General features: G+C 46.7%; 1 protein-coding gene across 1 annotated transcript; it reads right to left on the reverse strand.

The window, feature by feature from the left end:
- Positions 1 to 2,765: 2,765 nt before the first annotated feature.
- On the reverse strand, positions 2,766 to 22,229 carry DMAC2 (distal membrane arm assembly complex 2). The gene is made up of 6 exons (XM_038767657.1): positions 21,984 to 22,229; positions 15,449 to 15,648; positions 10,777 to 10,857; positions 10,474 to 10,613; positions 5,439 to 5,601; positions 2,766 to 3,056 (listed from the first exon to the last, which is right to left on the reverse strand). Exons 1-6 carry the CDS (start codon positions 22,227 to 22,229, stop codon positions 2,906 to 2,908), a joined length of 981 nt encoding a protein of 326 aa, XP_038623585.1. The 3' UTR covers positions 2,766 to 2,905.
- Between the last annotated feature and the right edge of the window lie 1,506 nt (positions 22,230 to 23,735).

Raw genomic sequence — 23,735 nt, forward strand, 5'->3', positions numbered from 1 at the left:
TTTCCCCATCCCTACTCTATTTTAATGTCTGTCTTTCCCTCTAATAACAATCACTATAAGAATTATGGCATTTGTTAAGTGCTTACGATGTGCCAGGCACTGTACTAAGCGCTTGGAAGAGTCCAATGGATCAGTAACACAGATTCCCTGCCCACAATGAGCTTACGGTACTTCTGTAAACAGTCTTATATTTTACTATTTCCCCATGCCTAATCTATTTTAATGTCTGTCTTTCCCTCTAATAACAATCACTAGAAGAATTATGGCATTTGTTAAGCGCTTACGATGTGCCAGGCACTGTACTAAGCGCTTGGAAGAGTCCAGTGGATCAGTAAACACAGATTCCCTGCCCACAATGAGCTTACGGTACGTCTGTAAACAGTCTTATATTTTACTATTTCCCCATCCCTAATCTATTTTAATGTCTGTCTTTCCCTCTAATAACAATCACTATAAGAATTATGGCAGTTGTTCAGCGCTTACGATGTGCCAGGCACTGTACTAAGCGCTTGGAAGAGTCCAGTGGATCAGTAAACACAGATTCCCTGCCCACAATGAGCTTACGGTACTTCAGTAAACAGTCTTATATTTTAGTATTTCCCCATCCCTAATCTATTTTAATGTCTGCCTTTCCCTCTAATAACAATCACTATAAGAATTATGGCATTTGTTAAGCACTTACAATGTGCCAGGCACTGTACTAAGCGCTTGGAAACACAGATTCCCTGCCCACAATGAGCTTACGGTACTTCTGTAAACAGTCTTATATTTTACTATTTCCCCATCCCTACTCTATTTTAATGTCTGTCTTTCCCTCTAATAACAATCACCATAAGAATTAGGGCATTTGTTAAGCGCTTACGATGTGCCAGGCACTGTACTAAGCGCTTGGAAACACAGATTCCCTGCCCACAATGAGCTTACGGTACTTCTGTAAACAGTCTTATATTTTACTATTTCCCCATCCCTAATCTATTTTAATGTCTGTCTTTCCCTCTAATAATAATCATTATAATAATTATGGCATTTGTTAAGTGCTAACAATGTGCCAGGCACTGAACTAAGCACTGGGGTGGATACCAGCAATCCGGGTTGGACACAGTCCCTGTCCCGCATAGGGCTCACAGTCTTAATCCCCATCTCACAGATGAGGTAAGTGAGGCCCAGAGAAGTGAAATGACTTCCCCAAGGCCACACAATGGACAAGAGGCGGAGGCAGGATTAGAACCCAGGACCTTCTGACTCTCAGGCCTCACCTTGTGGGCAGGGATCACATCTACCGACTCCGTTATACTTTCCCCAAACGGTTTAGTACAGTGCTCTGTAGGCAGTAGGCGCTCAATAAATACCAACGATTGATTCCTTCTCCTACCCCTCAGGAAGATCCTGTTGAAGTCCGCTCTCCTCCAGACTGTCAGCTCGTTGTGGGCAGGGAATGTGTCTGTTTATCGTCCTATTGTCCTCTCCCAAGCGCTTAGTCCAGTGCTCTGCACATGGTAAGCGCTCAATAAATATCATCATCATTCATTCATTCATTCAATCATATTTATTGAGCGCTCACTGTGCGCAGAGCACTGTACTAAGCGCTTGGGAAGTCCAAGTTGGCAACAAGACGGAGACGGTCCCTACCCAACGGTGGGCTCACAGTCTAGAAGGGGGAGACGGACAACAAAACAAAACATATTAACAAAATAAGTAGAATATGTACAAATAAAACAGAGTAATAAATACGTCCAAACATATATACACTGTGAGCCCACTGTTGGGTAGGGACTGTCTCTATATGTTGCCAACTTGTACTTCCCAAGCGCTCAGTACAGTGCTCTGCACACAGTAAGCGCTCAATAAATATGATTGATGGATTGATTGATTGATATATACAGGTATATACATATATACAGGATACATCTCTCCCCCTTCTATCAATCAATCAATCAATCGTATTTATTGAGTGAAAATGGGGAAAGCTTGCAGCAAAATCGTAATCATGACGGCATTTATTAAGCGCTTACTACGTGCAAAGCAAAAGGGAGGGGGTCACTCGGTTACTAAATGAGGGTGGGCCAGAGGATGTATTCATTCATTCATTCAATCGTATTTGTTGAGCGCTTGCCAGGTGCAGAGCACTGTACTAAGCGCTTGGGAAGTCCAAGTTGGCAACATCTAGAGACAGTCCCTACCCAACAGTGGGCTCACAGTCTAAAAGGGGGAGACAGAGAACAAAACCAAACATACTAACAAAATAAAATAAATAGAATAGCTATGTACAAGTAAATAGAGTAATAATAAATAAATAGAATAATAAATAAAGAGTAATAAATAAATAAATAGAGTAATATTTCTAGACTGCGAGCCCGCTGCCGGGTAGGGACCGTCTCTATATGTTACCAACCTACACCTCCCAAGCGCTCAGTACAGTGCCCCGCACCCGGCAAGCGCTCAACAAATACTATTGAATGAACGAATGCATCCTCCTGCCCGCCCTCATTCAGCGACCAAGTGACCCCCTCCCTTTTGCTTTGCACGTAGTAAGCGCTTAATAATAATAATAATAATGGCATTTATTAAGCGCTTACTATGTGCAAAGCACTGTTCTAAGCGCTGAGCACTGTCTAATGCCGCCACGATTACTATTTCGCTGCAGCTTTCCCCATTTTCACCCCAGGGTGAGCCCCCTCGGCCCGGGACTTGGGGGAGAAATTCGGGGGGCGGGTAAGGAGACCCTCCCCGCCAGCCCCCAGAGACACTCCCGACTCAGGCAGTTGTCCTGTGTGTCACTGGTTTATTGTTGGTGTCCAGTACAGTGCCCGGGCCCGACTGACTGGCCCTCGGGGGCCAAAAATGGGGTGACGGGGAGGGAGGGAGAAGAGGAGGAGAGAGAGAGGGAGAGCGGAGGGGGTGAAGGCTACCGGCCGGGGCGTCCGGGCTCCCTCAGCCCGTCCCGATAGTCGGCCCCCACGACCTGGCACCGGGGCAGCATCTCCTCCACCAGGATCTGGGTTAAACCCTTGTTGGACACGGCCGGCAGGTCTGAGATGTCCAGTCGCCTCAGGTTCCTGGGGATAATAATAGTAATAATGGCATTTATTAAGCGCTTACTATGTGCAAAGCACTGTTCTAAGAGCTTGGGAGGTTACGAGGTGATCAGGTTGGCCCACATGGGGCTCGCAGTCTTCATCCTCATTTTCCAGATGAGGTAACTGAGGCCCAGAGAAGCGAAGTGACTCGCCCAAAGTCACACAGCTAATTGGTGGAATCCGGATTCGAACCCATGCCCTCTGACTCCAAAGCCCAGGCTCTTTCCACTGAGCCACGTTGCTTCTCAAGAGCTTACTCTGTGCAAAGCACTGTTCTAAGCACTGGGGAGGTTACAAGGTGATCAGGTTGTCCCATGTGGGGCTCACAGTCTTAATCCTCATTTTCCAGATGAGGGAACTGAGGCCCAGAGAAGCGAAGTGACTTGCCCAAAATCACACAGCTAATTGGCGGAGTTTGGATTTGAACCCATGACCTCTGACTCCAAAGCCCGGGCTCTTTCCCACTGAGCCACGTTGCTTCTCAATCACTTACTATGTGCAAAGCGCACTGGGGAGGTTACAAGATGATCAGGTTTTCCCATGTGGGGCTCACAGTCTTCCTCCCAATTTTCCAGATGAGGGAACTGAGGCCCAGAGAAGCGAAGTGACTTGCCCAAAGTCACACAGCTAATTGGCGGAGCCCGGATTCGAACCCATGACCTCTGACTCCAAAGCCCAGGCTCTTTCCCACTGAGCCATGTTGCTTCTCAAGCGCTTACTCTGTGCAAAGCACTGCTCTAAGCGCTGGGGAGGTTACAAGGTGATCAGGTTGTCCCACGGTGGGGGGCTCACAGTCTTCCTCCCCATTTTCCAGATGAGGGAACTGAGGCCCAGAAAAGTCACACAGCTAATTGGCGGAGCCCGGATTTGAACCCATGACCTCTGACTCCAAAGCCCAGGCTCTTTCCCACTGAGCCACGTTGCTTCTCAAGTGCTTACTATGTGCAAAGCACTGCTCTAAGGGCTGGGGAGGTTACAAGGTGATCAGGTTGTCCCACGGTGGGGGGCTCACAGTCTTAATCCCCATTTTCCAGATGAGGGAACTGAGGCCCAGAGAAGTCACACAGTTAATCGGCGGAGCCCGGATTCGAACCCCTGACCTCTGACTCCAAAGCCGGGGCTCTTTCCCCTGAGCCATGTTGCTTCTCAAGCGCTTACTCTGTGTAAAGCACTGCTGTAAGCGCTGGGGAGGTTATAAAGTGATCAGGTTGTCCCACGTTGGGGGCTCACAGTCTTCCTCCCCATTTTCCAGATGAGGGAACTGAGGCCCAGAGAAGTCACACAGCTAATTGGCGGAGCCCGGATTCGAACCCATGACCTCTGACTCCAAAGCCCGGGCTCTTTCCCACTGAGCCACGTTGCTTCTCAAGCGCTTGCTCTGTGCAAAGCACTGCTCTAAGCGCCGGGGAGGTTATAAGGTGATCAGGTTGTCCCACGGTGGGGGGCTCACGGTCTTAATCCCCATTTTGCAGATGAGGTCACTGAGGCCCAGAGAAGTCACACAGCTAATCGGCGGAGCCCGGATTCGAACCCATGACCTCTGACTCCAAAGCCCGGGCTCTTTCCCACTGAGCCACGTTGCTTCTCAAGCGCTTACTCTGTGCAAAGCACTGCTCTAAGCGCCGGAGAGGTTACAAGGTGATCAGGTTGTCCCACGTGGGGGGCTCAGAGTCTTAATCCCCATTTTCCAGATGAGGTCACTGAGGCCCAGAGAAGTCACACAGCTAATTGGCGGAGCCCAGATTCGAACCCATGACCTCTGACTCCAAAGCCCGGGCTCTTTCCCACTGAGCCACGTTGCTTCTCAAGCGCTTGCTATGTGCAAAGCACTGCTCTAAGCGCCGGGGAGGTTACAAGGTGATCAGGTTGTCCCACGGTGGGGGGCTCACAGTCTTAATCCCCATTTTCCAGATGAGGGAACTGAGGCCCGGAGAAGTCACACAGCTAATCAGCGGAGCCCGGATTCGAACCCATGACCTCTGACTCCAAAGCCCGGGCTCTTTCCACTGAGCCACGTTGCTTCTCAAGCGCAGACTATGTGCAAAGCACTGCTCTAAGCGCCGGGGAGGTTACAAGGTGATCAGGTTGTCCCACGTGGGGGGCTCAGAGTCTTAATCCCCATTTTGCAGATGAGGTCACTGAGGCCCAGAGAAGTCACACAGCTAATCGGCAGAGCCGGATTCGAACCCATGACCTCTGACTCCAAAGCCCGGTGCTCTCTCCCACCGAGCCACGCTGCTCGGGGGATGCTGGAAGAGGAGGGAGGGGGTCCGGCCCAGGCCCCCCACGCCCGCCCGGGGCCCCCGACCCCAGGGCGGTGCAGCCCCCGGTCCCTCCCGGGGCCCGAGGGGCCGGGCCTACCCGAGGTGGTGGAGACAGGCCAGGCCGCGCTCGGTGACGAGGGGGCAGCCGGCCAGGGTCAGCTCCTCCAGAGAGGCGGCTACTATGTGCAGGCGGCTCAGGCACCAGTCGTCGACGTAGGGGCAGCGGGCCAGGTGCAGCGCTTTCAGCTCCTTCAGGGGCTCTGGGGTGGGGAGGGATGGACGGACGGGGGATCCCCGGGTGAGGCTTAGGACAACTTCTTAGTTCAAGCGCTTAGTCCAGTGCTCTGCACACAGTAAGCGCTCAATCAATCAATCAATCAATCAATCGTATCTATTGAGCGACATCAAATTGGCAACATCTATAGACAGTCCCTACCCAACAGTGGGTTCACAGTCTAAAAGGGGGAGACAGAGAACAGAACCAAACATACTAACAAAATAATATAAATAGAATAGATATGTACAAGTAAAATAAATAAATAATAAATAAATAAATAAATAAATAAATGCGACAATGAATGAAGGAAAAGGCTTAACCCCGCAACCCTGCATATATGTGTGTGTGTATATATATATATACATATATATATATATATACACACACATACCTGTATCATCAGCAATCGTATTTATTGAGCGCTTACTGTGTGCAGAGCACTGTGCTAAGCGCTTGGGAAGTACAAATTGGCAACATAGAGAGACATATATACATATATACAGGTATCATCGTCAACCGTATTTATTGAGCGCTTACTGTGTGCAGAGCACTGTGCTAAGCGCTTGGGAAGGACAAATCGGCAACATCTAGAGACGGCCCCTACCCAACAGGGGGCTCCCAGTCTAAAAGGGGGAGACGGAGAACAAAACCAAACATGCTAACAAAATAAAATAAACAGAATAGATATGTACAGGTAAAATAAATAAATAATAAATAAATAAATAAATAAATAAATAAATAAATAAATACGGCTGAATGAAGGAAGGAAGGAAAAGGCTTAACCCCACAACCCTGTATATATGTGTGTGTATATACATATATACATATATATACATACCTGTATCATCATCAATCGTATTTATTGAGCGCTTACTGTGTGCAGAGCACTGTGCTAAGCGCTTGGGAAGTACAAGTTGGCAACATCTAGAGACAGCCCCTACCCAACAGGGGGCTCACAGTCTAAAAGGGGGAGACAGAGAACAAAACCAAACATGCTAACAAAATAAAATAAACAGAATAGACATGTACAAGTAAAATAAATAAATAAAGTAAGTAAGCAAATAAATAAATAAATAAATAATAAATAAATAAATGCGGCTGAATGAATGAATGAAGGAAAAGGCTTAACCCCGCGACCCTGTATATATGTGTATATATACATATATACATATATACATATATATATATATACATATCTGCATCATCATCAATCGTATTTATTGAGCACTTACTGTGTGCAGAGCACTGTGCTAAGCGCTTGGGAAGTACAAATTGGCAACATATAGAGACAGTCCCTACCCAACAGTGGGCTCACAGTCTAGAAGGGGGAGACAAGAAGCCTTCCCTGACTAAGCCCTCCTTTCCTCTTCTCCCGCATCGCCCTGAATTGTTCCCTTTCTTCATCCCCTACTGTGTGCAGAGCACTGGACTAAGCACTTAGGAAGTACAAATCGGCAACATCTAGAGACGGTCCCTACCCAACAGTGGGCTCACAGTCTAAAAGGGGGAGACAGAGAACAAAACCAAACATGCTAACAAAATAAAATAAACAATAGATATGTACAAGTAAAATAAATAAATAAACCTGTAAATAAATAAATAAATATGCCTGTATATATGTATATCACCTGTATATATGTATATCACCTGTATATATGTGTATGTGTTTGTACTTATTTATTACTCTATTTATTTATTTATTTATTTTACCTGTACATATCTATTCTACTTATTTTATTTTGTTAGTATGTTCGGTTTTGTTCTCCGTCTCCCCCTTTTAGACTGTGAGCCCACTGTTGGGTAGGGACTGTCTCTAGATGTTGCCAACTTGGACTTCCCAAGCGCTTAGTACAGTGCTCTGCACCCAGTAAGCGCTCAATAAATATGATTGATTGATTGATTGATTGACCCCCACTGGGCCTCCGCCTGGGGCAGCCCCCACCACATTCAATCAATCAATCAATCTCAATCAATCTCAATCGTATTTATTGAGCGCTTACTGTGTGCACAGCACTGGATACAATAAATACGACTGAATGAATGACTCTATCACTTGTCTGCCGTGTGACCTACGGAAAGTCACTTCATTTTCTGTGCCTCAGTTATCTCATCTGTAAAATGGGGACTGAGACTGTGAGCCCCACGTGGGACACGGACCTGTAGCCGATCCGATTTGCACGTATCCACCCCAGCGCTTAGAACAGTGCCGGCGCTTAGAACAGTGCTTCGCACATAGTAAGTACTAAACAAATGCCATCATTATTACTATTATTATTATTTACAGTGCTTGGCACATAGTAAGTACTTAAATGCCATCATTATTACTATTATTATTATTTACAGTGCTTGGCACATAGTACTTAACAAATGCCATCATTATTACTATTATTATTATTATTTACAGTGCTTGGCACATAGTAAGTACTTAACAAATGCCATCATCATTATTATTATTATTATTTACAGTGCTTGGCACATAGTAAGTACTTAAATGCCATCATTATTACTATTATTATTATTTACAGTGCTTGGCACATAGTACTTAACAAATGCCATCATTATTACTATTATTATTATTATTTACAGTGCTTGGCACATAGTAAGTACTTAACAAATGCCATCATCATTATTATTATTATTATTTACAGTGCTTGGCACATAGTAAGTACTTAACAAATGCCATCATTATTACTATTATTATTATTTACAGTGCTTGGCACATAGTAAGTACTTAACAAATGCCATCATTATTACTATTATTATTATTTACAGTGCTTGGCACATAGTAAGTACTTAACAAATGCCATCATTATTACTATTATTATTATTATTTACAGTGCTTGGCACATAGTAAGTACTTAACAAATGCCATCATTATTACTATTATTATTATTTACAGTCCTTGGCACATAGTAAGTACTTAACAAATGCCATCATTATTACTGTTATTATTATTATTTACAGTGCTTGGCACATAGTAAGTACTTAACAAATGCCATCATTATTACTATTATTATTATTTACAATGCTGGCACATAATAAGTACTTAACAAATGCCATCATTATTACTATTATTATTATTATTTACAGTGCTTGGCACATAGTAAGTACTTAACAAATGCCATCATCATTATTATTATTATTATTTACAGTGCTTGGCACATAGTAAGTACTTAACAAATGCCATCATTATTATTATTATTATTATTTACAGTGCTTGGCACATAGTAAGTACTTAACAAATGCCATCATTATTACTATTATTATTATTTACAGTGCTTGGCACATAGTAAGTACTTAACAAATGCCATCATTATTACTATTATTATTATTATTTACAGTGCTTGGCACATAGTAAGTACTTAACAAATGCCATCATTATTACTATTATTATTATTTACAGTGCTTGGCACATAGTAAGTACTTAACAAATGCCATCATTATTACTATTATTATTATTATTTACAGTGCTTGGCACATAGTAAGTACTTAACAAATGCCATCATTATTACTATTATTATTATTTACAATGCTGGCACATAATAAGTACTTAACAAATGCCATCATTATTACTATTATTATTATTATTTACAGTGCTCGGCACATAGTAAGTACTTAACAAATGCCATCATTATTACTATTATTATTATTTACAGTGCTTGGCACATAGTAAGTACTTAAATGCCATCATTATCACTATTATTATTATTATTTACAGTGCTTGGCACATGGTAAGTACTTAACAAATGCCATCATTATTACTATTGTTATTATTTACAGTGCTTGGCACATAGTAAGTACTTAACAAATGCCATCATTATTACTATTATTATTATTTACAGTGCTTGGCACATACTAAGTACTTAACAAATGCCATCATTATTGCTATTGTTATTATTTACAGTGCTTGGCACATAGTAAGTACTTAACAAATGCCATCATTATTACTATTATTATTATTTACAGTGCTTGGAACATGGTAAGTACTTAACAAATGCCATCATTATTGCTATTGTTATTATTTACAGTGCTTGGCACATAGTAAGTACTTAACAAATGCCATCATTATTACTATTATTATTATTATTTACAGTGCTTGGCACATGGTAAGTACTTAACAAATGCCGTCATTTTTACTATTATTATTATTTACAGTGCTTGGCACATAGTAAGTACTTAACAAAGACCATACTCCTCTCTCCCCATCATTCACTCATTCATTCATTCAGTCGTATTTATTGAGCGCTTACTCACTGTACTAAGCGCTTGGGAAGTCCAAGTTGGCAACATATCGAGACGGTCCCTACCCACCAGTGGGCTCACAGTCTAGAAGGGGGAGACAGAGAACAAAACCAACCATATTAACAAAATAAAATAAATAGAATAAATATCACTTCCCACTGCGGGGCTGTAGAGGAGCGGACCCTTGCCCCGAATTTTCCTTTAGCTCCTCACCCGGGACCACCCCTTCCCAGCCTTCTCCATCTCAGTCCCCCCCAGACGGTCGCCGCCCCCCCAACCCCGGGTCACGGTCATCCGACGCCGGACAGGTCACCGTGTCAATCGTATTTATTGAGCGCTCACTGTGCGCAGAGCACTGTACTAAGCGCTTGGGAAGTCCAAGTTGGCAACATAGAGGGACAGTCCCTATGCACAGTGCCAGGCCGCGGGACCTCCCCTTCTGGCTCCTCTAGACTGTAAGCCCGTTGCGGGCGGGGGACGTGCCTGTTGACTGTTCCGTTGTGCTCTCTCAAGCGCTCAGTACAGTGTCCCGCGCATGGTAAGCGCTCGATAAACACAACTGACTGACCGACTGACGTCTCCCTCCCTGCCGCAGCCGGGTCAGCCCACCCACCTAAGTTGTCCAGGCCGTAGTAGTTGACGACGGAGCCGCTCACGTCCACCTCCTCCACGGGGATCTCCGGGTGGTCCATGAAATCGCGGCAGAAGCGGCCCTTGGCGTCAACTCGGTACCACTGCTCCTGACCCCGAAACCTGGAGTAGAGTGGACGCCGCTCTTGGGTCTCCGCCCGCCCGCCCGCCCGCCGGCGATGGGCCGGGGCAGGATTCGCTCCCGGGAATGGGGGGAGAGGGGGAGAGGGACAGGGAAAGACGGAGAGGGAGAGAGATGGGGGGCCGGGAAAGGGGCGTCTCCTACCTGACACCCCCTCCCTTCTGCAGGACGAAGAGGGTGGCGGCGACGTTAGGCCCGTACCGACTCTCCCAGGACAGGAGGCGCCTGGATGGAGCGGAGAGAGCCTGCTTTATTAATAGTAATAATAATAATAATGATGGTATTTGTTACGGCACTTACTATGTCATCATCATCAATCGCATCTATTGAGCGCTTACTGTGTGCAGAGCACTGGACTAAGCGCTTGGGAAGTCCAAGTTGGCAACATCTAGAGACAGTCATCACCATCATCAGTCGTATTTATTGAGCGCTTACTGTGTGCAGAGCACTGGACTAAGCGCTTGGGAAGTCCAAGTTGGCCACATCTAGAGACAGTCATCACCATCATCAGTCGTATTTATTGAGCGCTTACTGTGTGCAGAGCACTGGACTAAGCGCTTGGGAAGTCCAAGTTGGCCACATCTAGAGACAGTCATCACCATCATCAATCGTATTTATTGAGCGCTTACTGTGTGCAGAGCACTGGACTAAGCGCTTGGGAAGTCCAAGTTGGCAACATCTAGAGACAGTCATCACCATCATCAGTCGTATTTATTGAGCGCTTACTGTGTGCAGAGCACTGGACTAAGCGCTTGGGAAGTCCAAGTTGGCAACATCTAGAGACAGTCATCACCATCATCAGTCGTATTTATTGAGCGCTTACTGTGTGCAGAGCACTGGACTAAGCGCTTGGGAAGTCCAAGTTGGCAACATCTAGAGACAGTCATCATCAATCGTATCTATTGAGCGCTTACTGTGTGCAGAGCACTGGACTAAGCGCTTGGGAAGTACAAGTTGGCAACATATAGAGACAGTCATCATCATCATCATCAAATGTGCCAGGCACTGTCCTAATTGCCGGGGTGGATACCAAGCAAATGGGGTTGGACACGGTCCCCGCCCCACGTGGAGCTCCCGGTCTCAATTCCCACTTCACAGAGGAGGGAACCGAGGCCCAGAGAAGTGAAGTGACTTCCCCAAGGTCACACAGCAGACAAGCGGCGGGGCCGGGATTAGAACCCATGACTTTGCGAGTCCCAGGGCCGAGACTGGAAGCTCATTGCGGGCCGGGAACGTATCCGTTAATTCTCCCGTATTCCCTAAGGCCTCCCACTCCCTTCTGCGTCCCCCTGACGTGCTCCCTTTATTCATCCCCCTCCCGCCCCACAGCACTTACATCCATAGCTGTAATACATTTATTTATTGCTATCAATGTCCGTCTCCCACTCAATCAATCATCAATCGTATTTATTGAGCGCTTACTGTGTGCAGAGCACTGTACTAAGCGCTTGGGAAGTCCAAGCTGGCAACATATAGAGACAGTCCCTGCCCAACAGTGGGCTCACACTCTAGACTGTAAGCTCATTGTGGGCAGGGAACGTGTCTGTTATATCGATTTGCACTTTCCAAGCGCTTAGTACGGTGCTCTGCACACAGTAAGCGCTCAATAAATACGATTGAATGAATGACTACTGTTCTACTGTTCTCTCCCAAGCGCTCAATACAGTGCTCTGCACACAATAAGCGCTCGATAAATATGATTGAATGAATGAATATCACTCGTCTGCTGTGTGACCTACGGAAAGTCGCTTCATTTTCTGTGCCTCAGTTATCTCATCTGTAAAATGGGGATTGAGACTGTGAGCCCCCCGTGGGACACGGAACTGTTTCTAATAATAATAATAATAATAATAATGGCATTTATTAAGCGCTTACTATGTGCAAAGCACTGTTCTAAGCGCTGGAGAGGTTACAAGGTGATCAGGTTGTCCCACGTGGGGCTCACAGTCTAAATCCCCATTTTCCAGATGAGGGAACTGAGGCCCAGAGAAGTGAAGTGACTTGCCCAAAGTCACACAGCTGACAAGTGGCAGAGCTGGGATTTGAACCCATGACCTCTGACTCCAAAGCCTGGGCTCTTTCCACTGAGCCATGCTGCTAGACTGTGAGCCCACTGTTGGGTGGGGACCGTCTATGTTGCCGACTTGGACTTCCCAAGCGCTTAGTACAGTGCTCTGCACACAGTAAACGCTGAATAAATACGATTGATTGCAGCCAACCCGATTTGCATGTATCCACCCCAGCGCTTAGAACGGTGCTTTCATCATCATCAATCGTATTTATTGAGCGCTTACTGTGTGCAGAGCACTGTACTAAGCGCTTGAACACAGCGCTTGGTGCTTTGCACATAGTCAGCGCTTAACAGATGCCATCATCATTATTATTATTTACAGTGCTTGGCACATAGTAAGTACTTAAAGAGAAGCAGCATGGCTCAGTGGAGAGAGCCCAGGCTTTGGAGTCAGAGGTCAATCAATCAATCGTATTTATTAAGCGCTTACTGTGTGCAGAGCACTGGACTAAGCGCTTGGGAAGTACAAGTTGGTACAATGGGAATTCAATCAATCAATCAATCAATCAGAGGTACTTACTGAGAATCTACACTTGCAGGGCACTGTACTAGGTGCTTGGGAGAGTACAAATACCTTTCTCCCTTCACCTTAGACTAGGAGACTGCGAGCCCACTGTTGGGTAGGGCCCGTCTCTAGATGTTGCCAACTTGGACTTCCCAAGCGCTTAGTCCAGTGCTCTGCACACAGTAAGCGCTCAATAAATACGATTGACGATGATGATAATAAGCCATAGGTTACATCCTTGGAAAAACGCATTCCCTGGAGGTCGGGCCCACCAGGAAGAGGACAGTGAGGCTGTAGCAGAGGACGTGAGTTTATCAGCACAGATTTTTCTGGGGCACACAGGAGCACAACTCTTCAAAATCTCCCGCATCAGGATTCTACACCATGGATCCCCCTCATCTTACCTCCTTCCCTTCGCCACGGCACCTGCATATATGTTTGTACATATTTATTACTCTATTTATTTATTTATTTAACTTGTCCATATCTATTCTATTTATTTTATTTTGTTAGTATGTTTGGTTTTGTTCTCCATCTGCCCCTTTTAGACTGTGAGCCCACTGTTGGGTTGGGACCGTCCCTATATGTTGCCAACTTGTACTTCCCAAGCGCTTAGTCCAGTGCTCAGCACACAGTAAGCACTCAATAAATACGATTGACGATGATGATAATGAGCCATAGGTTACATCCTTGGAAAAATGCATTCCCTGGAGGTCGGGCCCACCAGGAAGAGGACAGTGAGGCTGTAGCAGAGGACGTGAGTTTATCAGCACAGATTTTTCTGGGGCACATAGGAGCACAACTCTTCAAAATCTCCCGCATCAGGACTCTACACCACGGATCCCCCTCATCTTACCTCCTTCCCTTCCCCACGGCACCTGTATATATGTTTGTACATATTTATTACTCTATTTATTTATTTATTTTACTTGCACATATCTATTCTATTTATTTTATTTTGTTAGTATGTTTGGTTTTGTTCTCCGTCTCCCCCTTTTAGACTGTGAGCCCACTGTTGGGTAGGGACTGTCTCTAGATGTTGCCAACTTGGACTTCCCAAGCGCTTAGTCCAGTGCTCTGCACACAGTAAGCGCTCAATAAATACAATTGATTGATTGATTGATTGACTGAGCAACACATGGGACAGGGACGGCGTCCAACCTGATTACCTCCTATCTACCCTAGTGCTTAGAACAGTGCTTGGCATATAATAAGTGCTTAACAACTACCACAATTATTGCTATGCAGCCTATGTCTGACCTAATTATCCTCTATCTACCCCAGGCTTCCTGCAGTGTCAAGGTCAGGGGTTCAAATCCCGGCTCCGCCACTTGTCAGCTGGGTGACTTTGGGCCAGTCACTTCACTTCTCTGGACCCCAATTCCCTCATCTGCAAAATGGGGATGAAGACTGGGAGCCCCCCGTGGGACAGCCTGATCACCTTGGAACCTCCCCAGCGCTTAGAACAGTACATAAGTAAGCGCTTAATAAATGCTATCGTTATTATTATTATTATTATTTAAAGACCATACCCCTCTCTCCCCCTTACTTCCTATCTCTGCACATCTCCTCCAAGAGGCCTTCCCTGACTAAGCCCCCCTTTCCTCTTCTCCCACTCCCTCCTCCGTCGCCCTGACTCGCTCCCTTAATTCATTCCCGCCTTCGGACCCCACGCCGCTTACGTCCACCTCCGTCCTTTATTTATTTCTCTCGATGTTTATTTATTATTTATTTATCATTTATTTATTATTTATTTATTTATCGATCTTTACTTATTCCCCCTCGTCCCCCTCTCCATCCCCCCATCTTACCTCCTTCCCTTCCCCATAGCACCTGTATATATGTATATATGGTTGTACATATTTATTACTCTATTTATTTATTTATTTTACTTGTACATTTCCATCCTATTTTATTTTGTTGGTATGTTTGGTTCTGTTCTCTGTCTCCCCCTTCTAGACTGTGAGCCCACTGTTGGGTAGGGACTGCCTCTATGTGTTGCCAATTTGTGCTTCCCAAGCGCTTAGTACAGTGCTCTGCCCATAGTAAGCGCTCAATAAATACGATTGATTGATTGATTGATGTCCAGCCTCCCCCCTTCCAGACTGGAAGGTCGCTGTGGACAGCGGCCGCGTCGGTCCAACTGCTCGCCCGAGCACTTAGCACAATGCTCCGCACCGAGTTAAGCGCTCGGCAAATACGACGGGGGGGGGGGGAGGGGGGGCGGGGGGCGTCCTCACTTGTTTTTGCGATAAAGGTTCCAGCGTCGCAGCTTGCTGACCAAGGCCACCAGGCCTTCCACGTCGTAGTAGTGCAGGCTGAGCTTCTGGAGGAGTCGCTGGGTCCGAGAGGACGGGGCCGGGTGCGAGGGCGCGACGGAGCCGCTGGGCCGGACCCCGCCCCATCTCGGGACCCCAAAGAGCCCCCGGCCCAGAAGCAGCTGCGGGAGATGCGACGCGGGCGAGAAGGTGGGTCAGCTTGCACTCCCCAAGCGCTTAGGACAGCGCTCTGCACACAGTAAGCGCTCAATAAATACGATTGATGACGATGGTGATGAGCAAGAGGGGCTGGAGGCGGGGACACCCGAACCCCTTCCTGACTTTCCCCCCCCACCCCACCATGGTGATGATGATGGCATTTATTAAGCGCTTACTATCGTCATCATCAATCGCATTTATTGAGCGCTGACGGTGTGCAGAGCACTGGACTGAGCGCTTGGGAAGTCCAAGTTGGCAACATATAGAGACGGTCCCGGCCCAACAGTGGGCTCACAGTCTAGAAGGGGGAGACGGAGAACAAAGCCAAACATACCATGGTGATGATCATCATCAATCATCAATCGTATTTATTGAGCGCTTACGGTGTGCGGAGCACTAGACTGAGCGCTTGGGAAGTCCAAGTTGGCAACATATAGAGACGGTCCCGACCCAACAGTGGGCTCACAGTCTAAAAGGGGGAGACGGAGAACAAAGCCAAACATACTTACAAAATAAAATAAATAGAATAGATAGGTACAAGTAAAATAAATAGAGTAACACATATGTACAAACATATATACATACTACTTCTACTACTAATAATAATAATGGCATTTATTAAGCGCTTACTATGGGCAATGCACCGCTCTAAGCGCTGGGGAGGCTGCAGAGTGATCAGGTCATCCCACGGAGGGCTCACGGTCAATCCCCATTTTACAGCTGAGGTAACTGAGGCCCAGAGAAGTGAAGGGACTTGCCCAAAGTCACCCGGCTGACAACTGGCGGAGCCGGGATTGGAACCCATGACCACTGACTCCGAAGCCCGGGCTCTTTCCGCTGAGCCAAGCTGCTTCTCTAAGTAGTAAGCCAAGCAGTAAGTAGTAGTAAGTACTAGTACTCTAAGTAGTAAGCCAAGTAGTAAGTAGTGCTCTGCACACAGTAAGCGCTCAATAAATACGATTGATGATGATGATGATAGAAGTAAGTAGTAGTAGTACTCTAAGTAGTAAGTAGTGTTCTGCACACAGTAAGCGCTCAATAAATATGATTGATGATGATGATGATAGTAGTAAGTAGTAGTAGTACTCTAAGTAGTAAGCCAAGTAGTAAGTAGTGCTCTGCACACAGTAAGCGCTCAATAAATACGATTGATGATGATGATGATAATAGTAGTAAGTAGTAGTAGTAGTAAGTAGTAAGAGACAAGGTGATCAAGTAGTAAGCCAAGCTGCTTACTATGTGCAAAGCACTAAGTTCTAAGCGCTCGGGAGGTTACAAGGTGTCCTGCGGTGGTCCTGCGGGGGACGTCAATCAATCGATCAATCGATCGATCGTATTTACTGAGCCCTTGCTGTGTGCAGAGCACCCTACTAAGCGCTTGGGAAGTCCAAGTTGGCAACATCTAGAGCCGGTCCCTACCCGACAGCGGGCTCACAGTCTAGAAGGGGGAGACGGAACAAAACATATTAACAAAATAAATAGGATATGGACAAGTAAAACAAATAGAGTAATCAATCAATCAATCAATCGTATTTATTGAGCACTTACTGTGTGCAGAGCACTGGACTAAGCGCTTGGGAAGTACAAGTCGGTAACATATAGAGACGGTCCCTACGCAACAGTGGGCTCACAGTATAAAAGGGGGAGACAGAGAACACAACCAAACATATTAACAAAATAAAATAAATAGAATAGATAGGTACAAGTAAAATAAATAAATAAATAGAGTAATAAATATGTACAAATATATATACATATATACAGGTGCTGTGGGGAAGGGAAGGGGGTAAGATGGGGGCAGAGGAGGGGGAGAGGAAGTGTGGGAAGGCCTCCTGGAGGAGGTGAGCTCTCAGTAGGGCCTTGAAGGGAGGAAGAGAGCTAGCTTGGCAGATCAATCAATCAATCAATCGTATTTATTGAGCGCTTACTGTGTGCAGAGCACTGGACTAAGCGCTTATGGGCACATGGGCAGAGGGAGGGCATTCCAGGCCAGGGGGAGGACGTGGGCCGGGGGTCGATGGCGGGACAGGCGAGAACGAGGCCTAACGGTGAGGAGATTAGCGACAGAGGAGCGGAGGGTGCGTCACTTAACTTCTCTGCGCCTCAGTGACCTCATCTGTAAAATGGGGACTAGAGTGGCGCTTAGAATGATGATGGCATTTATTAAGCGCTTACTATGTGCCAAGCACTGTTCTAAGCACTGAGGAGGTTACAAGGTGATCAGGTTCTCCCACTGCCGGGGGGGCTCACAGTCTTAGTCCCCATTTTTACAGATGAGGTCACTGAGGCCCAGAGAGGTTAAGCGAGTTGCCTAAAGTCACACAGTGCTTTGCACATAGTAAGCGCCTAATAAATGCCATCATTATTATTCCCATCCCCCCCCCCCGCCTTACCTCCTTCCCCTCCCCACAGCACCTGCATATGTGTATGTACGGATTTATTACTCTATTTATTTATTTTATTTTGTTAATATGTTTTGTTTTGTTGTCTGTCTCCCCCTTCCAGACTGTGAGCCCGCTGTTGGGTAGGGACCGTCTCTAGATGTTGCCAACTTGGACTTCCCAAGCGCTTAGTCCAGTGCTCTGCACACAGTAAGCGCTCAATAAATACGATTGAATGAATGAATGAATGACCCTTGACAGTGGAACCCGCCTGCCTCTCTCTTGGGATAACAGTCAGGTCCCAGGTGAGTTGAATATGGGCGCTCAGTACGCACTTGATAAATACAATTAATAACCACGGTATTTGTTCAGTGCTTACTATATGCCAAACAATGTACTAAGCGCTGGGGTGGTTACAAGCAAATCAAGTTGGATGCAGTACCTGTCCCGCACGGGGCTCACAGTCTTAATCCCCGTTTTACAGATGACGATGATAGTAGGCGCTTACTATGTGCCAAGCACTGTTCTAAGTGTCTTAATCCCCGTTTTACAGATGACGATGATAGTAGGCGCTTACTATGTGCCAAGCACTGTTCTAAGCGCTGGGGTAAATACAAGGCAATCACCTTGTCCCACGTGGGGCGCACAGTCTTAATCCCCGTTTTACAGATGAGGTAACCGAGGCACAGAGAAGTTGAGTGACTTGCCCAAAGTCACACAGCGGATAAGCGGCGGAGCCAGGATTAGAACCCACGACCTGACTCCCAAGCCCGTGGTCTTTCCACTAAGCCACGCTGATGAAGGAACTGAGGCGGCACAGAGACGCCAAGCGACTTGCCCAAAGACGCACAGCAGACTAATGACGGAGCTGGGATGAGAAATCACGACCTTATTGACGCCCAGGCCCAGAGAAGTGAAGTGACTTGCCCAAGGTCACACAGCAGACATATGGCAGAACCGGAATTAGAACCCATAACCTTCTGACTTTCAGGCCCGGGCTCTGTCCGTTACAACATACTGCTTCACATGCAGCTTAGTACAGTGCTCTATAATAATAATAATAATGATGATGGCATTTGTTAAGCGCTTACTATGTGCAGAGCACTGTTCTAAGCGCTGGAAGGGGGATACAAGGTGATCAAGTTGTCCCACGTGGGGCTCACGGTCTTAACCCCCATTTTACAGATAACTGAGGCTCCGAGAAGTTACGTGACTTGCCCAAGGTCACACAGCAGACATGTGGCGGAGTCGGGATTCGAACCCATGACCTCGGCCTCCAAAGCCCGGGCTCTTTCCATTGAACCACGCTGCTTCTTAGCTCAATATGATTGAGGTCACTGTGGGCCGGAACGTGTCTGTTGTTATATCGCGCTCTCCCAAGCGCTTAAAAAGAGCCTGGGCTTGCGAGTCAGAGCATAAGGGATCTAATCCCAGCTCCGCCACTTGCCTGCTGTGTGACCTTGGGCAAGCCGCTTAACTTCTCTGTGCCTCACTTACCTCATCTGCAAAATGGGAGTTAAAACTGTGCGCTTTCCGCGGGACAACCTGATTACCTTGTATCTATCCCAGCGCTTAGGACAGTGACTTCTAACCCCGGCTCTGCTACTTGTCTGCTGTATGGCCTTGGGCAAGTCACTTCACCTCTCTGGGCCTCAGTTCCCTCATCTGTAAAATGGGGATTGAGACCGTGAGCCCCACGTGGGATAGGGGACTGGGTCCAACCCAATTTGCTTGTATCCACTCCAGTGCTTGGTAAAGTGCCTGGCACATAGTAAGAACTTAACAAATACCATTATTATTATTATTATTAATGGTGCTGGGCACATAGTAAACACTTAACAAATATCATCACTATTATTACAGTGCTTTGCACACAGTAAGCACTCAGTAAATCGAGAAGCAGTGTAGCTCAGTAGAAAGAGCCCGGGTTTAGGAGTCAGAGGTTATGGGTTCTAATACCGACACCCAAGCGCTTAGTACAGTGCTCTGCACACAGTAATCGCTCTATAAATCATCATCATCATCAATCGTATTTATTGAGCGCTTACTATGTGCAGAGCACTGTACTAAGCGCTTGGGAAGTACAAAATTGGCAACATCTAGAGACAGTCCCTACCCAACAGTGGGCTCACAGTCTAAAAGGGGGAGACAGAGAACAGAACCAAACATACTAACAAAATAAAATAAATAGAATAGATAGGTACAAATAAAATAAATAAATAGAGTAAAAAAAAAAAATAAATACGATTGAATGAATGGCTCCGCTGTGTGACTTTGGGCAAGTCACTTCTCTTCGCCTCAATTCCCTCATCTGTAAAATGGGGATTCCGACTGCGAGCCCCACGTGGGACAACCTGCCCACTGTTGGGTAGGGACCGTCTCTGTCATCTGTTGCCAACTTGTACTTCCCAAGCGCTCAGTACAGTGCTCTGCACACAGTAAGTGCTCAATAAATTAGAACAGTGCTTGGCACATAGTAAGCGCTTAATAAATGCCATTATTATTATAAAATACCATTGAATGAACGAATGAATAAATGCGATTGAATGAATGAGTGAATAAATACGATTGAATGAACACCTGATCACCTTGTCTCCCCCCGGTCCCCCAGCGCTTAGAACAGGGCTTGGCACATAGTAAACGCTTAACAAATACCATTATCATTACTATTATTACTATTATTTGATGGAGTGATGGTTAATAATTATAATGATATTTGTTAGGCGCTTACTAGGTGCCAAACACTGCGATGGTCAATAATACTAATGATATCTGTTAGGCGCTTACTAGGTACCAAACACTGTGATGGTCAATAATAATAATGATATTTGTTAAGCGCTTACTAGGTGCCAAACACGGTGATGGTCAATAATAATAATAATGATATTTGTTAGGCGCTTACTAGGTGCCAAACACTGTGATGGCCAATAATAATAATGATATTTGATAGGCACTTACTAGGTGCCAAACACTGTGATGGCCAATAATAATCATGATATTTGTTAGGCGCTTACTAGGTGCCAAACACTGTGATGGTCAATAATAATAATAATGATATTTGTTAGGCGCTTCCTAGGTGCCAAACACTGTGATGGTCAATAATAATAATGATATTTGTTAGGCGCTTACTAGGTGCCAAACACTGTGATGGTCAATAATAATCATTATATTTGTTAGGCGCTTACTAGGTGCCAAACACTGTGATGGTCAATAATAATCATGATATTTGTTAGGTGCTTACTAGGTGCCAAACACTGTGATGGTCAATAATAATAATGATATTTGTTAAGCGCTTACTAGGTGCCAAACACCGTGATGGTCAATAATAATAATAATGATATTTGTTAGGCGCTTACTAGGTGCCAACACTGTGATGGCCAATAATAATAATGATATTTGTTACGCGCTTACTAGGTGCCAAACACTGTGATGGTCAATAATAATAATGATATTTGTTAGGCGCTTACTAGGTGCCAAACACTTTGATGGTCAATAATAATAATGATATTTGTTAGGCGCTTACTAGGTGCCAAACACTGCGATGGCCAATAATAATCATGATATTTGTTAGGCGCTTACTAGGTGCCAAACACTGTGATGATCAATAATAATCATGATGAGGGTAGTATTTGTTAAACGCTTACTATGTGCCTTGTAACCTCCCCAGCGCTTAGAACAGCGCTTAGCACGTAGTAAGCGCTTAACAAATACCAAAATTATTTTTATGATGATGATTGGCAGGTACCCAGCCCTGCTGTAAGCGCTGGGAGGCCTCGGCCCCCCATTGGCCAGCGGGGGCCGCGCTGGGCCCGCCCCCCGCCCCCCATTGGCTCCTCTCCCTGTCGCTCTGCCTCTCCGCCCTTCCTATTGGCTCCCGCCTCCGCAGGGGCCCGTCGCCCCGAGGGCCGCGCGCTAACACAGGGTCCGGGGGCCCGGCGGAAAGGGGGCTGCCGGGGGCCGCTCGGCTCGGCTCGGATCGGCTCGGTTCGGCTCGACACCGTACACCGCCCGCCCCCCGCGCCCCGGTCACCTACCCGGCAGGGCGCGGCCATCTTGGGTCCGTCACGTGCTTCCGGCCGCGCGCGCTCCCATAGGCTCCGCGTCACTCCTCCTCCCCGCCCCCTCTCGTCATAGGTTGATGTCCCCGCCTTCTCACTCCTCATAGGCGGATGGCACCGCCCTCTCGATTCTCATAGGCTGATGGCCCTGTCACTTCCGTATAAGATTATGGCCGCGCCCCCTCATCACTTCCGGGCTGGTGGCCCCGCCCTCTCCCTCCTCATTGGTTGATGGCCCCGCCCTCTCGCTCCTCATAGGCTGACGGCCCTGTCACTTCCATATAGGTTGATAGCCCCGCCCTCTCCCTCCTCACAGGTTGTGTCCCCGCCCTCTCACGCCTCATGGGTTCATTCATTCAATCGTATTTATTGAGCGCTTACTGTGTGCAGAGCACTGGACTAAGCGCTTGGGAAGTACAAGTTGGCAACATCTAGAGATGGTCCCTACCCAACAGTGGGCTCACAGTCTAGAGGGGGGAGACAGACAACAAAACAAGACATATTAACAAAATAAAATAAATAGAATAAATAGGTACAAATAAAATAGAGTAATAAGTACGTACAAACGTATATACATTTATTCATTCATTCAATCGTATTTATTGAGCGTTTACTGTGTGCAGAGCACTAGACTAAGCGCTTGGGAAGTACAAGTTGGCAACATCTAGAGACGGTCCCTACCCTACAGCGGGCTCACAGTCTAGAAGGGGGAGACAGACAACAAAACGAGACATATTAACAAAATAAAATAACTAGAATAAATAGGTACAAATAAAAATAAATAGAGTAATAAATCCGTACAAACATATATACATATATACAGGTGCAGTGGGGAGGGGAAGGGGGTAAGGTGGGGGGGGAATGGGGAGGGTAAGTGCTCAATAAGAGCTGTGAGCCCCATGCGGAACAACCTGATCACCTTGTTTCCTCCCCAGCGCTTAGAACAGTGATTTGCACATAGTAAGTGCTTAACAAATGCCATTATTATGATTATGATGATTATCCACCCTCTCACTCCTCATAGGCTGAGGGCCCCGCCCTCTCACTCCTCATAGGCTGACGGCCCTGTCACTTCCATATAGGTTGATGGCCCCGCCCCCTCCTCCCTCCCAGGATGGTGTCCCCGCCCCCTAGCTCCTCATAGGCTGAGGGACCCGAGATCTAGCTCCTCATAGGCTGATGGCCCTGTCACTTCCATATTCGCTGAGGGTCCCGCCCTCTCGCTCCTCATAGGCTGAGGGCCCCGCCCTCTCGCTTCTCATAGGCTGACGGCCCCGTCACTTCCATGTAGGATGATGGCCCCGCCCCCTCCCCCCTCCCGGGCTGGTGGCCCCGCCCTCTAGCTCCTCATAGGCTGAGGGCCCCGCCCTCTCGCTCCTCATAGGCTGACGGCCCTGTCATTCCATATATGTTGATGGCCGCCCCCTCCTCACTCCCGGATTGGTGGCCCCGCCCTCTCCCTCCTCATAGGCTGAGGGCCCCGCCCTCTCGCTCCTCATAGGCTGACGGCCCTGTCATTCCATATAGGTTGATGGCCCGCCCCCTCCTCACTCCCGGATTGGTGGCCCCGCCCTCTCCCTCCTCATAGGCTGAGGGCTCCGCCCTCTCGCT

The sequence above is a fragment of the Tachyglossus aculeatus genome, chromosome 26, assembly GCF_015852505.1.
Source record: "Tachyglossus aculeatus isolate mTacAcu1 chromosome 26, mTacAcu1.pri, whole genome shotgun sequence".
NCBI classification, from domain to species: domain Eukaryota; kingdom Metazoa; phylum Chordata; class Mammalia; order Monotremata; family Tachyglossidae; genus Tachyglossus; species Tachyglossus aculeatus.